Source organism: Myotis yumanensis, unplaced genomic scaffold (assembly GCF_028538775.1).
Source record: "Myotis yumanensis isolate MYYU_CA2020_CCGP unplaced genomic scaffold, mMyoYum1.0.hap1 SCAF_4, whole genome shotgun sequence".
In the NCBI taxonomy this organism is placed as follows: domain Eukaryota; kingdom Metazoa; phylum Chordata; class Mammalia; order Chiroptera; family Vespertilionidae; genus Myotis; species Myotis yumanensis.
In genome coordinates this window covers 39,336,398-39,354,740 of record NW_027223755.1, presented here as the reverse complement: position 1 = coordinate 39,354,740, position 18,343 = coordinate 39,336,398, and the positions used below count along the sequence as shown (strand labels likewise).

The window sequence follows — 18,343 nt, the reverse complement described above, 5'->3', positions numbered from 1 at the left end:
CTATCAGGTACAGAGCAGGGCTGATCAGGGGGTTGGGGCGCCTTCCCCTGTCATGAACAGAGCAGGGCAGATGGGGAGGTTGTGGCCCCACCCCCTGTCACACACAGAGCCGCAGGACGATCAGGGGGTTTGGGTGCTGCCCCCTGTCACGCTGATCCCGGTGCCGGGAGGCATATTACCCTTTTACTATATAGGATAGAGGTCTGGTGCACAGGTGGGGGCCGGCTGGTTTGCCCTGAAGGGTGTCCTGGATTAGGGTGGGGGTCCCCACTGGGGTTCCTGGCCAGTCTGGGTGAGGTGCTGAGGGCCGTTTTCAGGCTGGCGGGTGACTGAAGCTCCCAACCGCTCCTTTTTTTCTTTTTTTTTTAATTTATTCTGGGCCAGCTTTAGCTCTGAGGCCTCGGCTGCTGAAAGCCGGTTTCTGGCCTTTGTTTTTCCTTCTGTATTTGATACCATGTTGCAGTCAGGCTGGCTGAAGCCGGGCTGACTGAAAGCTGGTTTCTGGGGTTGTGTTTAGCTTCTATATTTGCAACATAGTTGCTTAGAGTTGCAGCTGAGAGGCCGGCAGCAGCAGGCAGGGAACATTGGAGTTCGCCATCACTGGAGCAAGCAAGCCTCCCTGTTTACTTCAGCGCATGGCTGCTGGCCGCCATCTTGGCTGACAGTTAATTTGCATAAGGATATGCTGATTAGCCAATGGGAAGGGTAGCGGTTGTAGGCTAATTACCATGTTTCTCTTTTATTAGTGTAGATGGTACTAAAATGCCTTCTAATTACGAGAATATCAGTACGATTAGAAATATTAGACATTAAATAGTCTTGTATATTGATAAACATTGGAAGATTTTTAGAAATTGCAGGGTTTGTGTTATCAGATCACTTTTCTATATTTTAATGTGAGGTAAGGAGGAGGATTGTTCAGAAATGACCCTAAGTTAACTAGACAGGGAACTGAGATTGGGGGCTCGTTTTATCCCTGCAGGAACCTGTAGCCAAACTCAGCTTCCCACAGGATTGCTAGTGTTCCTTCCCCCTGGCAGGGTAAACTCACTTCCTACAGGCTCCAAAGATGGTAAGTGCTGAGCAGCTGGTGTTCTGTAAAGAGGTGGCACCACATCTAGACCCTCTCTGGTGCCTTTTTACTGAAAAGGTTCCTCCCATGATTGCCCTTTGAGAAGGAAGAGCAAGAAGGGGCAGGGTTTCATTATTGAATCTCAGACCTACACTGTGTCCATAGCGTATCCAGTTCCTGTCCTCTCTCCATGAGAACAGGAGTTTGGGGGACTTATGGATTCTTTTCTTTTATTGACCCTCCCTCATACATTTCCCCTTTTCCCCGATAACACTATTCTTTAACCCCTGCCCTGTAATGTGGTAGAATTTATCTTGAGTCTTGGTACCTGACAGATAGGACTGAGAATGGACCCACATTACATGACAAATAAGTGAGTCTGTAATTATGTCCTGACATATTCCTCCCCTTCCCCCCATAGGAATCTGAAGTAGAGCCTATGAATGGTGAAGTAATGGATGATACTATTAAGACTTCTCTTATAATTGAAGAGGAGGACTCCACTAGTGAAGTTTTAGATGAAGAATTTAAATTGCAGCCTTTTAATTCCAGTGAAGACCCTACAAATCTAGTTCCGCTGGTGGTAGAATCTTCAAAACCCCCTGAGGCTGTTGCACAGGATAAGGTAAGAGGGAAATAACCTAATATTTTGTTTGCTTGGTTAATCCTCACCCAAGGATATTTTTTCCAATGATTTTTTAGACAGAGTAGAAGGGAGGGGGAGAGACAGAAAGAGAGAAACATCGATGTGAGAGAGACAAATTGATAGGTTGCCTCTCTCATGAGCCTGTGGGAGTGAGCCTGCAACCGAGGCCGTGCCCTTAACCAGAATTGAACCCTGGACCTTTCAATCCGTGGGCTGATGCTCTAACCACTGAGAAAACTGGGTTGGGCTAACCTAACATTTTATAGTTAACATATTCTAGTGTTGGTGACATGGCAAGGGCAGTGTAGTATGTATATTTTCCTCCTTTAACATGTACAGTCCTTTAGAAAAATTAAATTTTATACTAGATTCAGTATTTTAAAAAGATGCAATTAGTAATGTTTCATAAATTCAAATCTTTATAACCTACTCATTCTTACCGGATTTATGTTTACAAAATGAGTTTTACTTTGTAGGTAAAAGCTTAGAAAAATGGATAAAAACATTTTTGCCAAATATTTGAGTACCTATTTGCTTACATGATCATTTTAATTTGTTTTAATTAGGGAGACATCAGATTTGTGGGGAAAACTTGGACTATTTTAAAAGAAATTTAATTTTTTATTTTGAATATTTAAATGTAAAGCTAAAAAACTATTGTATAGAATTACTTTATTAGCATCTAGGATAAATAAATGAATAAAATTTCCATTGCCCTTACCTGTCATCTAACAAAACCGTAGTCAAATTTAGTGGGATGGCACAGTGTCAAGTTCCAAGGGACTCTTGGTTCTGGCTCCAGTAACACCAAGAAAATAAAAACTTTTGAGCTAAAAGTTTTGAAAAATCTTGATATGAAGTTTAAAATATCTTAAGTATTTTTTGAGTTAAAATTATTCTTTTTATGATATCTTTAAAGCAAGAGCTTAATGTATGCATATTATCAAAGACAATTTTGAAGAAATTGACTTGTACTCAGAATATGTACACATGGTTAAGTAAAGTAATGAATACTTTAAAATGCAGTTCAGTGTCATTACATATTGGTCTGTAAGAATCATTTATATAAGGTCTATATTGCAGAAGCTTGCTCACCAGGTTTTTATTTTTAGACCTCACATGTAACTGACTCAGAAGTGTTGTTAAACGAAGGCCCATCTGATGGAAAGGGGCACACAGAAGAGAAACTGCCACCAGTTCCAAGAAAGAAGGCACATTTTGGGAGTTCAGACAATGCTGCCACTATCCCACATGAAGAACAATCTGACAGTGGTTTTCCAAACTCTGTGGTAGCTGAATTTGCTGAGGAACCGATCTCTGAAAATTTGTCACCCAATACTACTTCCTCATTGGAAGACCAGGTTGAAGAGGGGGTGTCCGAGCCCCAGGAAACATCTCCAGCTGTTCCTCAGAGTTCTTTGATAGAGGTTGAACTTGAAGATGTGCAGTTTTCACAGAATGCAGGACAGAAGAACCAGTCAGAGGAGCAGTCGGAAGCATCTTCTGAGCAACTGGATCAGTTTACACAATCAATAGAAAAAACTGTGGATAGCAGCTCAGAGGAAATAGAAGTGGAAGTGCCTGTTGTAGACAGGCGGAATTTAAGAAGAAAGGCCAAAGGATACAAAGGACCCGCTAAGAAGAAAGCCAAGCTGACCTGAATGAAGAAATGCAGGTCACAAATCCTCTTTGTAACATAATTGTTTTTAAGATATGGTAATAAATAGCACGGGGCACAGGACAAAAATTCCAGAATTTCACTTTGAGCTTATTTATGATGCTGTTTTTCCCTCCTCCTTAGGACTTAGGATTCATCATTGTTTTTAATTTTCAGGTTACTTTGTGTAAATACAGTTTTTTAATTTTTATTAACCATGTTTCGATTTGGGGAAACCAGACCATACTGTATTTTCTTTAGTAGTTGGGGCCATCTGACTATTAATATTTCAGGATATATAAATTAAAAAGCAAAGTAGTAGGCTTTTCATTGTGAGGATTACAGAAATCTTTTACACTTGAGTTTTAAATAGTAAACTTGGGGAGTGTTCTAGAAGTTTTAGCTTAACTATCAAAACTAATCACCATTTTAAAAAATGTAGGCATGCCTAAACAAAAATGGCAGTAAATTAGAATAATTTCGACTAAATGAGAGCACAAATACATAAATTTTTGGTCAAAGGTTTATGAGGGCGGTATTTTGGCCTCTTAATTCATTGTAGTGTAGATGCAGTTTCTTCATTTGACTTTTCCGAATAGGTACAAACTTTCCAACTCACTCCTTATAACATCTAATATTAACAGTAGTGCTAGGGATTTAACTCTGGCATGTAGGTACTAATATAATTATTTAAATTTTCTTTTGAAGTTGGGGACTATACTTTTGTCTTCACCTAGTTAACACATATACATTAGAAGAGGTCCCTTCCTAAGAGTTCTCCTTAATCCTGCTATTGCCCTTATTCTAGAATCTTATTTATATTCCTCTCAGCGTTCATCCACTTCCCTCACAGAGTGAATCCTGTCAAAAAAATCTGCTTGCCTGCCTGCCAGCTAATGCCCTTGGCATCACTTTGGGTAGGTATGAAACTACGCCCCACTTAGATCTGGATGACAGCAGTAACGCTGCCCTAGGAACTGTTGTTACCAGAGCTTAAGTCAAATTGGAGGCTTTGTCCCTTTGGTCTTGCTTTTACTCTTGATTGTTTTGAGGACAGGTTACAAGTCAGCCTGTTTATTGTGTTGCCATAGCAAAGGCCTTTGCCCAGGAAAACTCAAAAACAAAAAAACCCTCAATTGTTAATTTTTGTAGAGTAATTTATTTAGAAATGAAAATGGTTATTCTTAGGATCCAAAGAGAAATTCGAAATAATACTGCTCTTTGGAAGTATTATGTGTACTCAGATGTGTACTTAAGTTGAAGAATGCTTTGAGACCACTTAGATTGTTTTTAAAACAGGCTTGGTTCATTATGAAAAAAAGAGAACTTTTCGTCATTATTTGACAAATAATGCTAAGGATTGATGTTAAATGTTTTTTAGTCCACAATCAAGTTATGTCATTACATTTTTCAGGGGGATGTTGGTATTTTAGAAAGATCTAAGTTCTTTAAGCAGGCAAAATGGCAAACCCTCCTATTCATTGTAAAATTTTGAGTACTTGTATCCCCAAATTTTCTTTAATTATTGGTTGGGATAAGCCAGATTTCACGCTAAATGAAAATTACAGCACTTTGGCTGTTTTCTCAAAAAAAAACTAAAGTGAAAGAAAAAAGTATGAGTAGTACTAATTCCCTATCAAATGTTTATGTTCTTACATGTTTCATGAAAAACATTTAAAACCACAAATAGGGAATTAAAGATTAAGATTTAGTGAGTTCTTATTCTTAACCTTTCCATTTTAAATTTCTTATAAAAATCCAACACTTATTTTACTTGGGATTATTCATTTTCTATTCAAAATACTTTCTATAAAAAGGTGGAATTTAAGAAGGTTGAATTCACTGACAACTCTTGATGTGTGAATATGGTTACTGAGTTTACAAAAAGAAATGGTTATTCATGTATGATTGCCAGGGACTAACAGTACAAACTTGTTGAACTTGTTTGGTTTATTCTTAAACAAGATGTGCATTTTAGGCAATTTCAAAACTTTTTGTTCAGCACGCAAGAAAACTTGTTACATGTTATCTGGCAGAAAAATGTTATTTTGGTGCTTATAGATAGTAAAGGAGAAAAAGTGAGTCACATGAAAAACCCTAACATTCACATTTAGTAACATGCTTTTTCGGTAAATGAGTTCTATACTCAGTGAGTATAGAATTTATAACAAAATATATCAACTATGAAACTAAATAAAACTTAATCAGATACTTGTTTTTGCAAGTCGTTAGTAAAACTTTCAGAACTTGAGGACAGAAATTTGATTTCAATCAGCTAGTCCAGTTGTTGAGTATCCAGTCACATTCTGTAATTCTTTGTGGATTGAAGTCTTATTCGTGGAGAAGGAAGTTCACTTTAGTTTGTGTAAATACATATTTCCTTGTGTAATATAGAGCAGTTATTAACAAAATTTTAGTTCTTTTAAGTTTATTCAATTGCTGGACATCACAGAAATAAGTATATTTAAGAATTTATTATAAAGCTCTTCTACAGCTTTTAAAGATGAGGGTCTATTATGATTTTTTATAAAATCAAATAGCATGACAGACTATCAGTCACTTGCTTAAATTGTGTCTCTATTCATGGAGTTTTCCATTAAGTATAGAGAATTATCACAGGAAAGACAACTACTAGTGATTAATGGTTCACTTTTTGCTGACCACCAGAACACTATGCTACCTAAAATGGTTTTAGTGACTTTAGAAAATTAACTTGGTGGGTTGTGATTGCATCAAATTGAGAGTTTACCTAGCATCTCATATCTGCTCTTACGTTCTGCTTTAACCTTAGGGATTACCTTCTAAATTTGGTCACACCAGCAATCTGAAACAGAATCTTAAAGTGTAAATAAAGAACTTATACTAACACTCATCCATGTGACAGTATTTTACAAATATATTTCTGCCTGGTATGTCCACTAACATCAATATTGTTCAAGGTGTTATCGAGTATTTCATGGATGTGATATGTTTCTGTTAATATCAGGCTTTGTATAAGTTAATTTGCTTATTTTAAAAAATATCTCAGTTCTGTAGCATCATGTGCTTACCTTTAGTCAGTGTTTTCTTTCACCTTCCAAAACCTAAGTCATTCATTTCTATTAGTGGCAAAATCATGTTAAAACTAATTGTAAGAAAGGTTAAGCTTCTGTCATTGTGAAGTAATTGTATTATACTGGATAGTCATTCCCAAGGACTAGCCAGCCTTTCTTTTCCTGTGTTCTAAACCTTTTATTGTTTATAGAACTTAGAAAAGATATTGCAATATTTAGAATAGCAAGTCTTACTGAAATTTTCTTGGTAGTTGTTTTTTTAGTTTAAAAGTAGTAATTAAACATATATTTTGTGATTGTTCTTGGTCTGTGTTTTGAAATTCTTTCCCCTAATTTCATTGATGATGTATTTGGATACAGAATTTGTTCATACTGGTTGTACCTTCAGAACAGATTTTTAAAAATAAACAATTTAAAACAATTATAGATTAATATATAGACACCCTAAAGCTCAGAGCCACCAACATAATTCATATCACAAAGGTGCTTTGACAATTACCCTAAAACATGATCTTTTTTATATTATGTGATTACAAATATATTTCTCTTTTAAGGGCATCAGTGCAGTCTTTTTCTTTTTAAAACCATTTTTTTCTGGATTTAAACAAATTTCAGACTCTAAAAATATATACTACCGAGTTCAGAATACAGAAAATGCTAAAAATATAAACATTTTGGTGTTTTTCATGTTGCAAGTAGAAAGCACAGTTCCAAGTAGGTGTTACTATATATGATGAGAGAAGAAAATGTTTAATATACTAACTACTGACTTACTGTCTGAAGAAATTAAGAATTACGAGAGAAGAGATTTATCTAAATTTCTTCTGAATTCGACTTACTGTAGTGTACCTTTTCTCGTATGCCTTCAACGTGAATACTTTATAAACTTAACATTACCAGGTGTGTTAATGCTACATTTTTAGGACTAATGATAAATAAATAATGAGGTGAGGTTTTAGATATGACAGTTTTATAGCGTAGGCCCCATATTAAGTGTGCATTAACTCTTAGGATAAAAGGTGTTATCAACTACACTGGCTTTCCAGAAATGTTAGATCTGCATTGCTGAATACCCACTTATTAAAACAGATAGTTATTGATGAAGTAGGAAACTGTTATAATTGTTTTTAATCATTCAATTTCATGAGCACTTAAGTGATAAACAGACCCCAAAATAAAGACCAATTTGTAAAACTGGGCCATTTTAATGTTCTTTACAATAGAATAAATAATTCTCTTGATGATTACAGGCATGTAAGCTGTTTGATAGCACTCAGAAACATCATAGTAAAGGAATTTTCCTGATTGGTGCATAATCTTCAACAATTACAAAGTTACTTGTATGAAACTGCTGTCAAACCAGTAAGACTGCATTTATGCACCCATCATTTTCAGGATTGTTGGTAACCTGAGCATATTTTCCTAAGGAAACAAAATGAAGAAAAAGAGGGATGTTAGCTAATAAAAACTTTAAAAAATATAACCTTTGCCCCAATATTTCTAATTTACTACTTTTAAGAGTTATAGAAGATACTAGAGGCCCAGTGCATGAATTCGTGCATGGGTGGGGTCTGGCTGACCCGCCCCCGATCCAGGTGGTTGGCCGACCGGCCCCACCGCCTGGTTGAACTCCTGGCCAAAGGGACAATTTGCATATTAGCCTTTTATTACATAGCATTCTTCCCTTTCAAAGAACATTCAAGTTTAGGAATATCTGGGCACTAAAAGCAGAAAAGTAAGAAAATGAGGAAAAGGAATTTATAATTACATGACATTTTAGTTTTTCATTACCACTGAAAGAGTGTGGCTATTTGATACATGCCTTCCTTCTTCCGCTCACGGTTAATTTATTATATTCCAATATTTTTTAGTTATAACCATATCTTGGCATCTGTTTCCCTGGTAATTAATTTCTTTTTAAATATAGCATCAAAGTCTAGCAATGTAGTACATCTCATATAACTGAAACTAAGTTAAATTATATTCATAACTACTTTTTCTACGAAAAGTATTCTTCCTAAAGATTTAAATCTGCTTTACATCAAGTGTGAACTTATCTATGTCTTCCATACAGTTTGCTGTGTACTTTATGTCAACTTGAAAATTTGTTTTTAGGATTACAAGAGCAGCGTCTCCACACTAACAAATTTACTTACCCCAAATAACCTTGCCTCCTTGTGTCACAAGGCCCAACTCACTCACGTTCACCTCGATGACAGTACCTTTGGTAATAACACCCAAGGTTGTATAAAGTGGGGAGGAGGGATTCTTCTTTACACCAAGTATTGGCAGGCAAAAGGTAGCTTTCAGTTCAGGATGTGTTACATGGGCCTTCTTGAAACGTAAGCCCTAGTAAGTCAAATGCAAGAATGTTTGAGTCCAAAATGTTAACAATGAGTAATGGTTTTTTTTGCTTATCTTTTCCAAGTCTCAAAAACAAAAAACAAAAGAGTTGAAAGTAAAATCTTAAGGCATCAAATAAAAATGTAATTCTACAGACTAAAAATCTCAGTTATAGGATAAATTACCCTGTAGTTAATTCTAGACTAAAAATCTCAGTTACAGGATAAATACAATTACCCCTACTTTTTTTAAAACAATAAAAAAAAGATTAGCAGGCTAAATGACTTGTTCACAGGTTACATGGTGTATGGATGGAATCAAATTTAAGCATTCTGATTCCAAGTCTTTATGTACCTCAGCTCACTTCCATGATGAAAGTTGTTAGCTTTCTTTGCACTGATGGTAACACTGGTCAAGGACTGGAGAGACCATAGTCACCCAGTCACCTCGATGTGGTCTTTAGGAATGTGGCATGTTAAAAAGCCACCACACTTTGCAGTGTCTTGAATGCGATAATTAACTAAATAGAGGTAGGCAGTAAATGATACTAAATCAAGTTCTTAGTAAAGGACTCATTAATCAAGCTGGCAAGAAACCATTCAGAATGCCATCTGATTAATTCACAATAAAATATGTATCTGCCAAGCTACTGAGTCTAGAATAACATGTCCTCTCCCTGTAGAACTGATAAGATCACCAAATTGTATTTAGAAGGTTATGAATATGAAATCAATAAAGGGGAATCCATGATGGAATCTAGAGATTGGTGGATGGGATGTTTTCCGTAAATGACCTAAATTGAGCATTTTAAGCTTTGCAGGCCATATGGTCTCTGTTGAAACTACTCAAATTCTGCAGAAAAAAAATAGCCATGGACAATATGAACAGGCATGACTGTGTTCCAATAGAACTTTATTTATAGAAACAGCCTGTTTGACATTTTAATCCATTAAAAATTCAGGTTGAGAGCTAGAGCAGCCGTGGGCAAACTACGGCCCGCGGGCTGGATCCGGCCCGTTTGAAATGAATAAAACTAAAAAAAAAAAAAAAAAAAAGACCATACCCTTTTATGTAATGATGTTTACTTTGAATTTATATTAGTTCACACAAACACTCCATCCATGCTTTTGTTCCGGCCCTCCGGTCCAGTTTAAGAACCCATTGTGGCCCTCGAGTCAAAAAGTTTGCCCACCCCTGAGCTAGAGTGACACTGCCAACTTTCCTCTGATTCTTTGTTTCTCTAAGCAGGCTGGGTACCCAGTTGGGAGAATAATTCAGTCTGTTTAAAGGCTTTTGTAAAAATGTATCTCCAATTATATTTGGTTGGGGGGGAGGGGGGCGCAGGGGGCGGGGATTGGAGGGGAAGGGGAGAAATAGGTTGACTGGTTTTTACCATTACTGCTGTCAACAGAAAGTAAAGTCCCACTTTTACATTAAACTTTCTTAATGCAATGTTTGCATACTGAATGTTTTCAAAGCATTAAGCTACTCCCCTTAGTAAACCAGAACTGACTCTTGAAAACAGCCCTACTCAAGTTTTTTAACTGCTCTCAAACGAGTCAGGCATATAGTAGATCACTTACTGAATGAATTACTTCATGTGGAAAATGAAGATCCTAATAAGCCATTTTTAAAAGTGAAGATTCACTGACAACGTAATGGAAATTCTTTTTCATCTCAAATCTCTTATGAAACTGAAGACAAGATTTTGATGATAGTGGAAAAGTCCTAAGCAATCCTTTTAAATTTAAAATAACAAAAACAATCTTAAAATGTCTTTTAAGCTATACTAGTATTTTATATCAATTTAGGAATTCCAGGAAACTGTAATGTACTTTATCTAGTTTAATACAGGAACTAATATTTAAGCCACTGCACTCTTGCAAGAGACTTACCATTGGCCTAATGAACCTTTCATATTTAGGTGGTTTTCGAGTAAAGCCATCTCCAACAAAGCAGACTTTAGTAACCATCCTCTTCCATGCTTTTTTCTTTCTCTTTCCTGTTCGAATAACTTTTAATACCTCTGTTTCTCCCTGGGCACGAACTTTGGGCAGAGGGACTTCCCATTTTCCCTAAAAATAGACCACAGTTAAAATTTACATTGTTAGTAAAAGACAATGGGAATAAGAAGTCACGCATGTTTTAGTTGTACAAAGCCCTACTTCACTTTTTTCCTTAACCAACAAGATCATGGCTCCAATGTTTTCTAGAGGTCTTCAGTGTTTCCTCATAAACCCCCGAATAATTGAAACTAGTTTACATATCATAGGTACGTTATTAAATAAAATGGTTTGCTTAAGCTAAAAATCTTAAAGCTTTGTTATGGATGAAAAATACCACCTGTACTAAGGCAATGACTTCTTAGGCAGTATATGTGCTTATTACTAAAAGTGTAAAACTGGAAGACTGTCTTTTAACATATCTTTGTAATTCTACCTCAAATGGATTTTTAGAATGCATTACTAGACAAAATCATCACCAGATATTTTGTACTTCCCTAGAATGCACATTAAATTTTGTGAAAAAACTGAAGAAGTGCAAGATAGTAGGAAGTATTCTGGACTTATTACTAACGCAAAGGTCCGAGAGGTTACTCTATCAATTCAGACACCTGACCATGCAGATGATTTACAACCTCCCAGACTCCAATCTCTTTATCTGTAAAATATGGAGGGATTAGCTAGATAGTCTCTAAAGTTTCTTTTGGCATTTAAGTTCTACCATTCTCATTTTGGATAATTACGTAACAAAAAACCTGCAGTAACATCTTAAAAATGAAATTTGGAGATTGTTAAAGTTCTTTAAATATAGTTACCACATATCCTACTGCTTCCTGGATTTCTATTGATCTAATACCAGGTGTGTAAATAGTATCTATGCCTTTTTCTCCGTTTTTAGCAGAATTTAACACTAAGCACAATCCAGAAAAAATTTTTAAGAACTGCTGAATTTTTATTTGCGTTCAATCACTTGGGGATGTTTCTCACTATCCAACCTTTTTTTTTTTTTTATAAACATATTTTTATTGATTTCAGAGAGGAAGGGAGGAGAAACAGAAACATCAATGATGAGAGAGAATCACTAATCAGCTGCCTTCTGCACGCCCCTCACTGGGGATCGAGCCCACAACCCAGGCATGTGCCCCTGACTGGAATCGAACCTGGGACCCTTCAGTCCACAGGCCAGTGCTCTATCCATTGAGCCAAACCAGCTAGGGCTCCACTATCTAACTTTTAAATCAATTTTGACACACTGCACGGCAGCATAAACAAGCAACAGTTGTCTCCTTCTCCACAAAAGCACAGTATTAGGAGCTGTCAAGTTTAGGAAGCTGTTAAAATACTAAATTTGAGATTCACTGCTTACTCACTTTTTGTTTTTAAATAATTTTTTAAAAACTAAAGATTCGTTTTTTAATAAATTTTCAAGAAAACTAATACTAAAATGTGCTTGCTGGCTGATGAGAAAGCAATTATATTAAACATTTTACACAAAATGAAATTTACAAAGGCTTCAACATTTAAGTGAGAATAGTTGGACTTCATGTTTCCAATTAAACTGAAAAAACAAATCAAGCCCCTCAAATTTGATTTTAATTCTCCTGAACAAAAAAAAGGAAAGACTTAATTTTTATTGCTTACCGCTTTTTCTTTTCGTTTTTGTTTAATCATATTGGAAAGTACTTTAGCTCGGGACTGTCCCTCTCTGTCCAGTAGATATGCAGGTACTGCTCCTTGTGGAGTCTTTTCATCATTCTTTTGTTTGGTGTTTCGTTTTTCATGCATCTTGATACTACCAAAAAGGGAAAAGATTCAAGATTATCATTTTTAATAACTTACTCAAAAGATGTTAACTTGCTACAACAAACGATCACTTACGTCTTTTTCATTTGTATTTTCTCAGCATGGCGCTGTTTATGGTAGAGCTTAGCCTTCAGACCAATCATCTTTTTCGCCTTCTTTGAACGTTCGTGAGCTTCTCGACCTTCCTTCTTTCTCTTTTTCTCATGGTAATCCAAACGGTATCCATAGCGCTTCCGGTGTAACTCAATATACTCGTTTTGTGGCTATAATGATACAAGAAATGTTAACTTTAATTTCTTTTGAGCAACATATGAGATATAGAAGATTCTACCTCACCCAAATGCTCTCTTCCTTAAATAACACTTGCAGTATTGTCTATTAACATGATATACGTTAAATAAATTTTGATCCTGGTCTGATTCAGGAGCTCACACCGTTGTCAGTTTTGACAAACTATAGTTGTTTAAGCACCAAAATCAAGATAGAAAATATTTCCAACCCCCAGAAAGTTGCCTTGTGCCACTTGGCAGTCATTCCTCTTTTACTGCCTCCAATCTGGTTTCTTTTGCTCTAGTTTTGCCTTTCCCAGAATGAAATGCAAATGGAATCTACAATATCTACCTGTTGCATCTCGCTTCTTTCACTTAGCATAAGGCTTTGGAGATTCCCCACATGTTGCATGTATTAGCACTTCCTTTTCTTCGCTGCCAAGTAGTATCCATTGTAGGACAGACCACCATTTGTTTATCCATGGACCAGTGATGGATACCTGTTTCCTCCTAGTTTTTAGCGAATAAACATGCATATACCTCTTTGGACGTATGTCCAATGTTCTGAAGTGGCTGTACTATTTTGCATTTCACCAGCAATGTCTGAGATCCCCTTTGCTTTTTAACTGCCTATTTTATATGCCAATTCTGTTTAAATATGAAGCCCCAGTCCATTTGGATTTTAATACTGCAAAGATAAAATAATGACACAAAGCCAACTCCACGGAGAACAATGCTAAGTGGCAAGGTACTACGCATCAGGTGTGGTGGTTTCAACTGCTAGCACATAAACTGCAGCAATCAGGTGCAAGGCACGTGGAATCTATGTTGCACAGAAACAGATGACAGCTGTAGTAGGACCTAGCAGCCAGGCGTGGCTGTGAGCCGGCCAGTGGCAAGGCACGACCTCAGCTTCCTCAGCAGTGAAATGAGGTGGCGGCGGGGTTCATGCCTACAGCGTAGGGTTATCGCTAGGTTTTGGCACCGACGGCCCCGCAACATGTGGTGAAACCAGGAATGTAACAGAGTGAATCCCGTCTTGCTCGCAAGCTTGTGCTCTGGCAAATACCCCATTCTGTGTCCCCAGTGTTAAGGTTTCTTTTCATCCCACGGAGCCGACCCCTCGAGGTCTATCTATTCTACCCTCATTCCCTCCAGCTGAATCTCACTTCCGCCTACCACCTCTGACCCCAGCCCCAGCGCCCCGGGGACCCTAGACCCCACCATCTCTGGCGCCCCACGTAGCGAGCGCCCGAGGCCACCTCCTCACCATGGTGACGGCCGCCGGGCCGCCGGGTGCAGTCCCCCCGGCGAGAAGAAGCTCTCAATTCTCGGGTCTCAGAGACTCGCGAACCACCTCTTCGCAACTCGCGACAGGAAAGGGACACTTCTAACACGACCGACTCCAGCGAAAGCTCGACGCATTCGTTCCGAGTTCTGTTCTCCGCTTTTAGCGAGGAGAGCGGAAGTTGTTGGTCGGGGGCGTTTGAGTGTTGCACCACCGGAAGTAGTGTGCTGCAGTTGGCGGGGCAGTGGGGGCAAAAGCAAGAGGATATAGGTTCGGTTCTAGAGGCACCACGGCGTTCCCCGAGGTAGGCGGACGCTGCGACTTGCGGTCTGTGCAGACTTTTGCGCGGCCCGAACTCCAGCTCACAGCGGCCTGGAGGGAAAACGCTGGCCTCCGGGATGCGCCTGAACGCCAGGTGGGTACCGAGCTGCTCGGCGCGGCTCCGCGTGCCTAAGACCTTGCCCGCCTGGGGCACCGCTGACCTTCAAGGATGCAACAGCCCTTCTTATACCAGCAGGTGTTAAACAGCTTTTAGTGAGCACTGAAGCATTCTCCAATCTAAGGATGAATAACTCAATGGTTAACCCTGGTAAGATACCATGCTTCTGCCCACGGGGGAAGAAGAAAACCACCGAGGTGCCGTAAGTGGCTATAGGTCAGAAAAACGAGGCATGTGCCCGGCACTGCTGGTAGAAGAGCCCTGCTTTTGGGGAGCTCACAGTAGTGGAGAGAACGTGTAAATATCCTATTTGTCATGAGTAAATATAAACTCCAAGTGTGATAAAAACACCGAGAAGGTAGTATTAAGACTTTGTAGGGAATTAGGGAAGGCTTCCAAGGAGCTTGGAGACTGAGTAGGAATTTGCCGGGGAGCGGCTTTGGGATCCAGGACGCTGTCAGGCGGCGGCGACCTCACAGGTGTAAAGGTGGCAGAGCAGGCGCGGCTGGGGAATTCTGGTAAAGCTCCCGGTATAGCAGGGAATAGGAGAGTGCAGAGCTGTGAAGGGAGCTGGGGTAGATTTATGATGAAAACCTTAAGGAAGGAAGTGACGAGATGTGGTTTATTTGAAGGTATGTGTTAATGGATTAAAATAGCATTTCCCACTTTCGATTTGAGGACTACCTTGTAAGACTGGTCATAGATGAATGTCACCTGTGTTATTTACTTAATATTTTACTGTGTTATATTATTTACTTAACATTTCCCCATAAATTGTTTTATGTAAATTAATTTAACTTCATCACATCACCTTAAACAACACTGTCTATAAAAATCACAGGATTTGTTGGCTATTTTTTCTAATTATTTAGTAAACAAAATTTTTTTTTTTTGGTCTATAACCTAAAATAATGATGGGCATTCTCTTTGGGAAACACGGTGTTGGAATAAGTGTCTCAAAATTTTTGGTCTATTGGAACCCTTCACACTCTTAAAAATGATTCAGAACTCCAGAGAGGTTTGTTTATATGGGTTATAATTGATATTCAAATATTAGAAATTAAAGCAAAACGTCAAAATATTTTAGTCACTCATTAAAAAGTTATACGTCCGTTAAGTGTTAATGTAAGTAATAAGTTTTATGAAAAATGCCCATTTTCCTAAACAAAAATAGTTTGAAGAGTGTTTTACTTTGGTTTACAATTTTGTAAGTCTCTTTAATGCAGTGGTTGTCAACCTTGGCTGCACATTAGAATCACCTGGGAATCTTTTTAAAATCCTGATTTCTGGGCCTCATCCTCCGGAAATTCCGTTTCTTTGTTACTAATGTTGTGGCCCCACCCCATAACAAAGAAATAGAATTTCCGGAGGATGAGGCCCAGAAATCAGGATTTTAAAAAGATTCCCAGGTGATTCTAATGTGCAGCCAAGGTTGACAACTGCTTTAATGTCTGATTTAGTAGAAAACAGCTGGCATCTCATTCCTGCTTCTGTATTTATGTTACTATATATCTTTTTTAAAAATTTTTGGGTGAAGTGTAAGAAGATTTAGCCTTATACATACATGTATATATGATTGGGAAAGGAAAGATTATTTTAATTATCTTTTCAGAAAATTGTGGACGCTGTAGTAGGCTTTGACAAGTGATAGTTTCTTAAAGGTTAGTTGCCATGTGAAAGCAAATCATACTAGTGAACTTTTTCTGTTCTGTTATGTTAGAATCCATGGTTCTATTTTAGAAGAGATCTAACATGCATGATTTTGCAAACATCTTGCACTTTGGCGTTAGAAATGAAGAAGAGGGAGTGGATTCAAGATATATTTAGGAAGTAAAATCAAAAGGATTTAGTGACTTCCTGAATATGGATAGTGAATATTTCTGTCTTAAGATACAGAAAAAAGCAAATTTAAGAGGAATAATAGTCTTTTGACATGGCTTCTTACATAATATTGGGCACACTGGTTTAACCCTATCTGTTTTTGTCTCTCCATCCAATCCAATGTTCCCATGCATTTCTCATAGCTTTGATAGTGTACTCGAAACATAGAGAACATTTACTAAAACATATTTAGTAAATATTTTAAAACTAAAGATGCTTAGTTTCTATAATTATAGAAGAGGACTTGATTTTGTATTTTTTTTATATATTTATGGTAGAAAAAATCAGAATATACGGATAAATAAAAAAGTTATATTACCAATGAGAAATTACCAACATGTAGGTAGATGTTTAACCTTTCTATACTTAATTCTATACATTTTACATAAAAATTTTGGTTGGTATGATATATTTTTATAATTTCAATAAATCTTTTTCTATACTATCTATATATTTTGTTGAAGAATTAAAAACATGTTGAAAAGAACAAGCAACATTTTAAGCTTGGAACTATTCCTCATGTTTAGTCAGAATTTCCATTTTCTGAAAAATGCGTTGTTTTTGGTAGCAAAAAATATTGTTCCTACTTTTTAAAAGTAATACATTTTTACCACATATCTACATATGCCTTACTTACATATGTATTACTGACATGGAATATGTAAACTTAGTTTTATAATCTTGTGTATTTCTTTTTCAGAGGATAACAGTTTAGAGGGCTAAGATGTTGTCCAACTTGAGGATATTTGCAGTGAATCATAAGAAAATATCCAGCTTGCCCATTTGTGTAAGTTTTTCTTGTAAAATTAAATTTACTTCATTTACTTTATTTCCCAAAGGAGATATATCTATATCTATATCTATCTATCTATCTATCTACCTACCTATATATATATTTATTTATTTATCTTTTTACATAAGAACCTGTAACCAAGAAGAAGCATGCCTTATCATTAGTTTATAAATTCATTTTACTGCTTTAAAATCACCTTTGCAGTATTTTGAAGAATATCTATTTCTGTATTCCATTTTGAGGTCATTAGTGGCCCAAACAATTACAGTTTTTCTCCAGTGTTTTCATTGCTAATGCTTTCAGACTACACACACTGTCTTACCTTGATCATTACCTTGGTGAAAATTTTAATAGCTTTGAGTTTCTTCTTTACTTTTAAAATATTTTCTTAGGATAATAGTGCTTTATTGCTAGAAACTTGGTAACTAATGAAGAAATAATATAGAAGGCACAAGCTTTTATATTCCATGATGATATAAAAGGCAGTTTGTGGCAGCCCCAAATCATTACATACTCTTAACTGTAACAATTCCAAATACATTGTCAGCCATTAAATGTGTATCTAGTGGTCCAAGTATAAATTGGGATGGAGAATATTTAGTATCTATGTGGGACCATTCGAAGATACCTGGGCAACTTTTTAAAATGCCAGCCCCTTCTTCCCCCACCCCAATGTGTTTTTGTTTGTTTGCTTTTTAATTGATTTCAGAGAGGAAGGGAGAGGGAGAGAGTGATAGAAATATCAATGATGAGAGAGGATCCTGCACACTCCCCCACAACTGGTGATGGAGCCTGCAACCCGGGCATGTGCCCTTGACCGGAATCGAACCTGGGACCCTTCAGTCCACAGGCAGACGCTCTATCCACTGAACGAAACCTAGGGCCCAAATGTTTTTTAAAAGCTTTCCAGGTGATTCTAATGTGTAGGCACTCTTTTAAATCCTGAAAACACCCAATAGTTTTAGAGTTTTAGAGTTCATGACCCCCACCAGCTCTTTGCAGTTGAAGGAGTAGCCAGGGTGAGAGACCTTTTTAACATTAATGAGTCTCTGGAAACTTCAGGATCTTGGTTCTCAAACTGTAGCTATCAGCATCA

The 18,343-nt window shown here is 37.2% G+C and overlaps 3 protein-coding genes across 10 annotated transcripts in view; 2 read left to right on the top strand and 1 right to left on the bottom strand.

Annotated features, from left to right (window-relative positions):
- FAM169A (family with sequence similarity 169 member A) overlaps positions 1-6,726 on the top strand; it is a 56,525-nt gene extending 49,799 nt beyond the window's left edge. For all 5 annotated transcript variants that reach the window (XM_070412190.1, XM_070412189.1, XM_070412188.1 and 2 more), the window contains 2 exons: positions 1,494-1,697; positions 2,831-6,726. In XM_070412190.1, the coding sequence (XP_070268291.1) occupies positions 1,494-1,697; positions 2,831-3,379 (753 nt within the window). In that variant the 3' untranslated portion in view covers positions 3,380-6,726. The remainder of the gene's footprint in view (positions 1-1,493; positions 1,698-2,830) is intronic.
- An 812-nt stretch (positions 6,727-7,538) lies between these two features.
- Positions 7,539-14,243, bottom strand: NSA2 (NSA2 ribosome biogenesis factor). The gene is made up of 6 exons (XM_070412194.1): positions 14,117-14,243; positions 12,653-12,840; positions 12,416-12,566; positions 10,667-10,846; positions 8,585-8,777; positions 7,539-7,850 (listed from the first exon to the last, which is right to left on the bottom strand). The coding sequence occupies exons 1-6, from the start codon at positions 14,117-14,119 to the stop codon at positions 7,783-7,785; spliced, it is 783 nt and encodes a 260-aa protein (XP_070268295.1). The 5' UTR covers positions 14,120-14,243; the 3' UTR covers positions 7,539-7,782.
- Positions 14,244-14,362: 119 nt separating this feature from the next.
- The window catches only part of GFM2 (GTP dependent ribosome recycling factor mitochondrial 2), a 63,410-nt gene continuing 59,429 nt past the window's right edge, over positions 14,363-18,343 (top strand). For all 4 annotated transcript variants that reach the window (XR_011471177.1, XR_011471178.1, XM_070412185.1 and 1 more), the window contains exons 1-2: positions 14,363-14,549; positions 17,155-17,241. Coding sequence is in view for 2 of the 4 variants with exons in the window: in XM_070412185.1 (XP_070268286.1) it covers positions 17,179-17,241 (63 nt within the window). In the remaining 2 variants the exon portion in view is untranslated. The remainder of the gene's footprint in view (positions 14,550-17,154; positions 17,242-18,343) is intronic.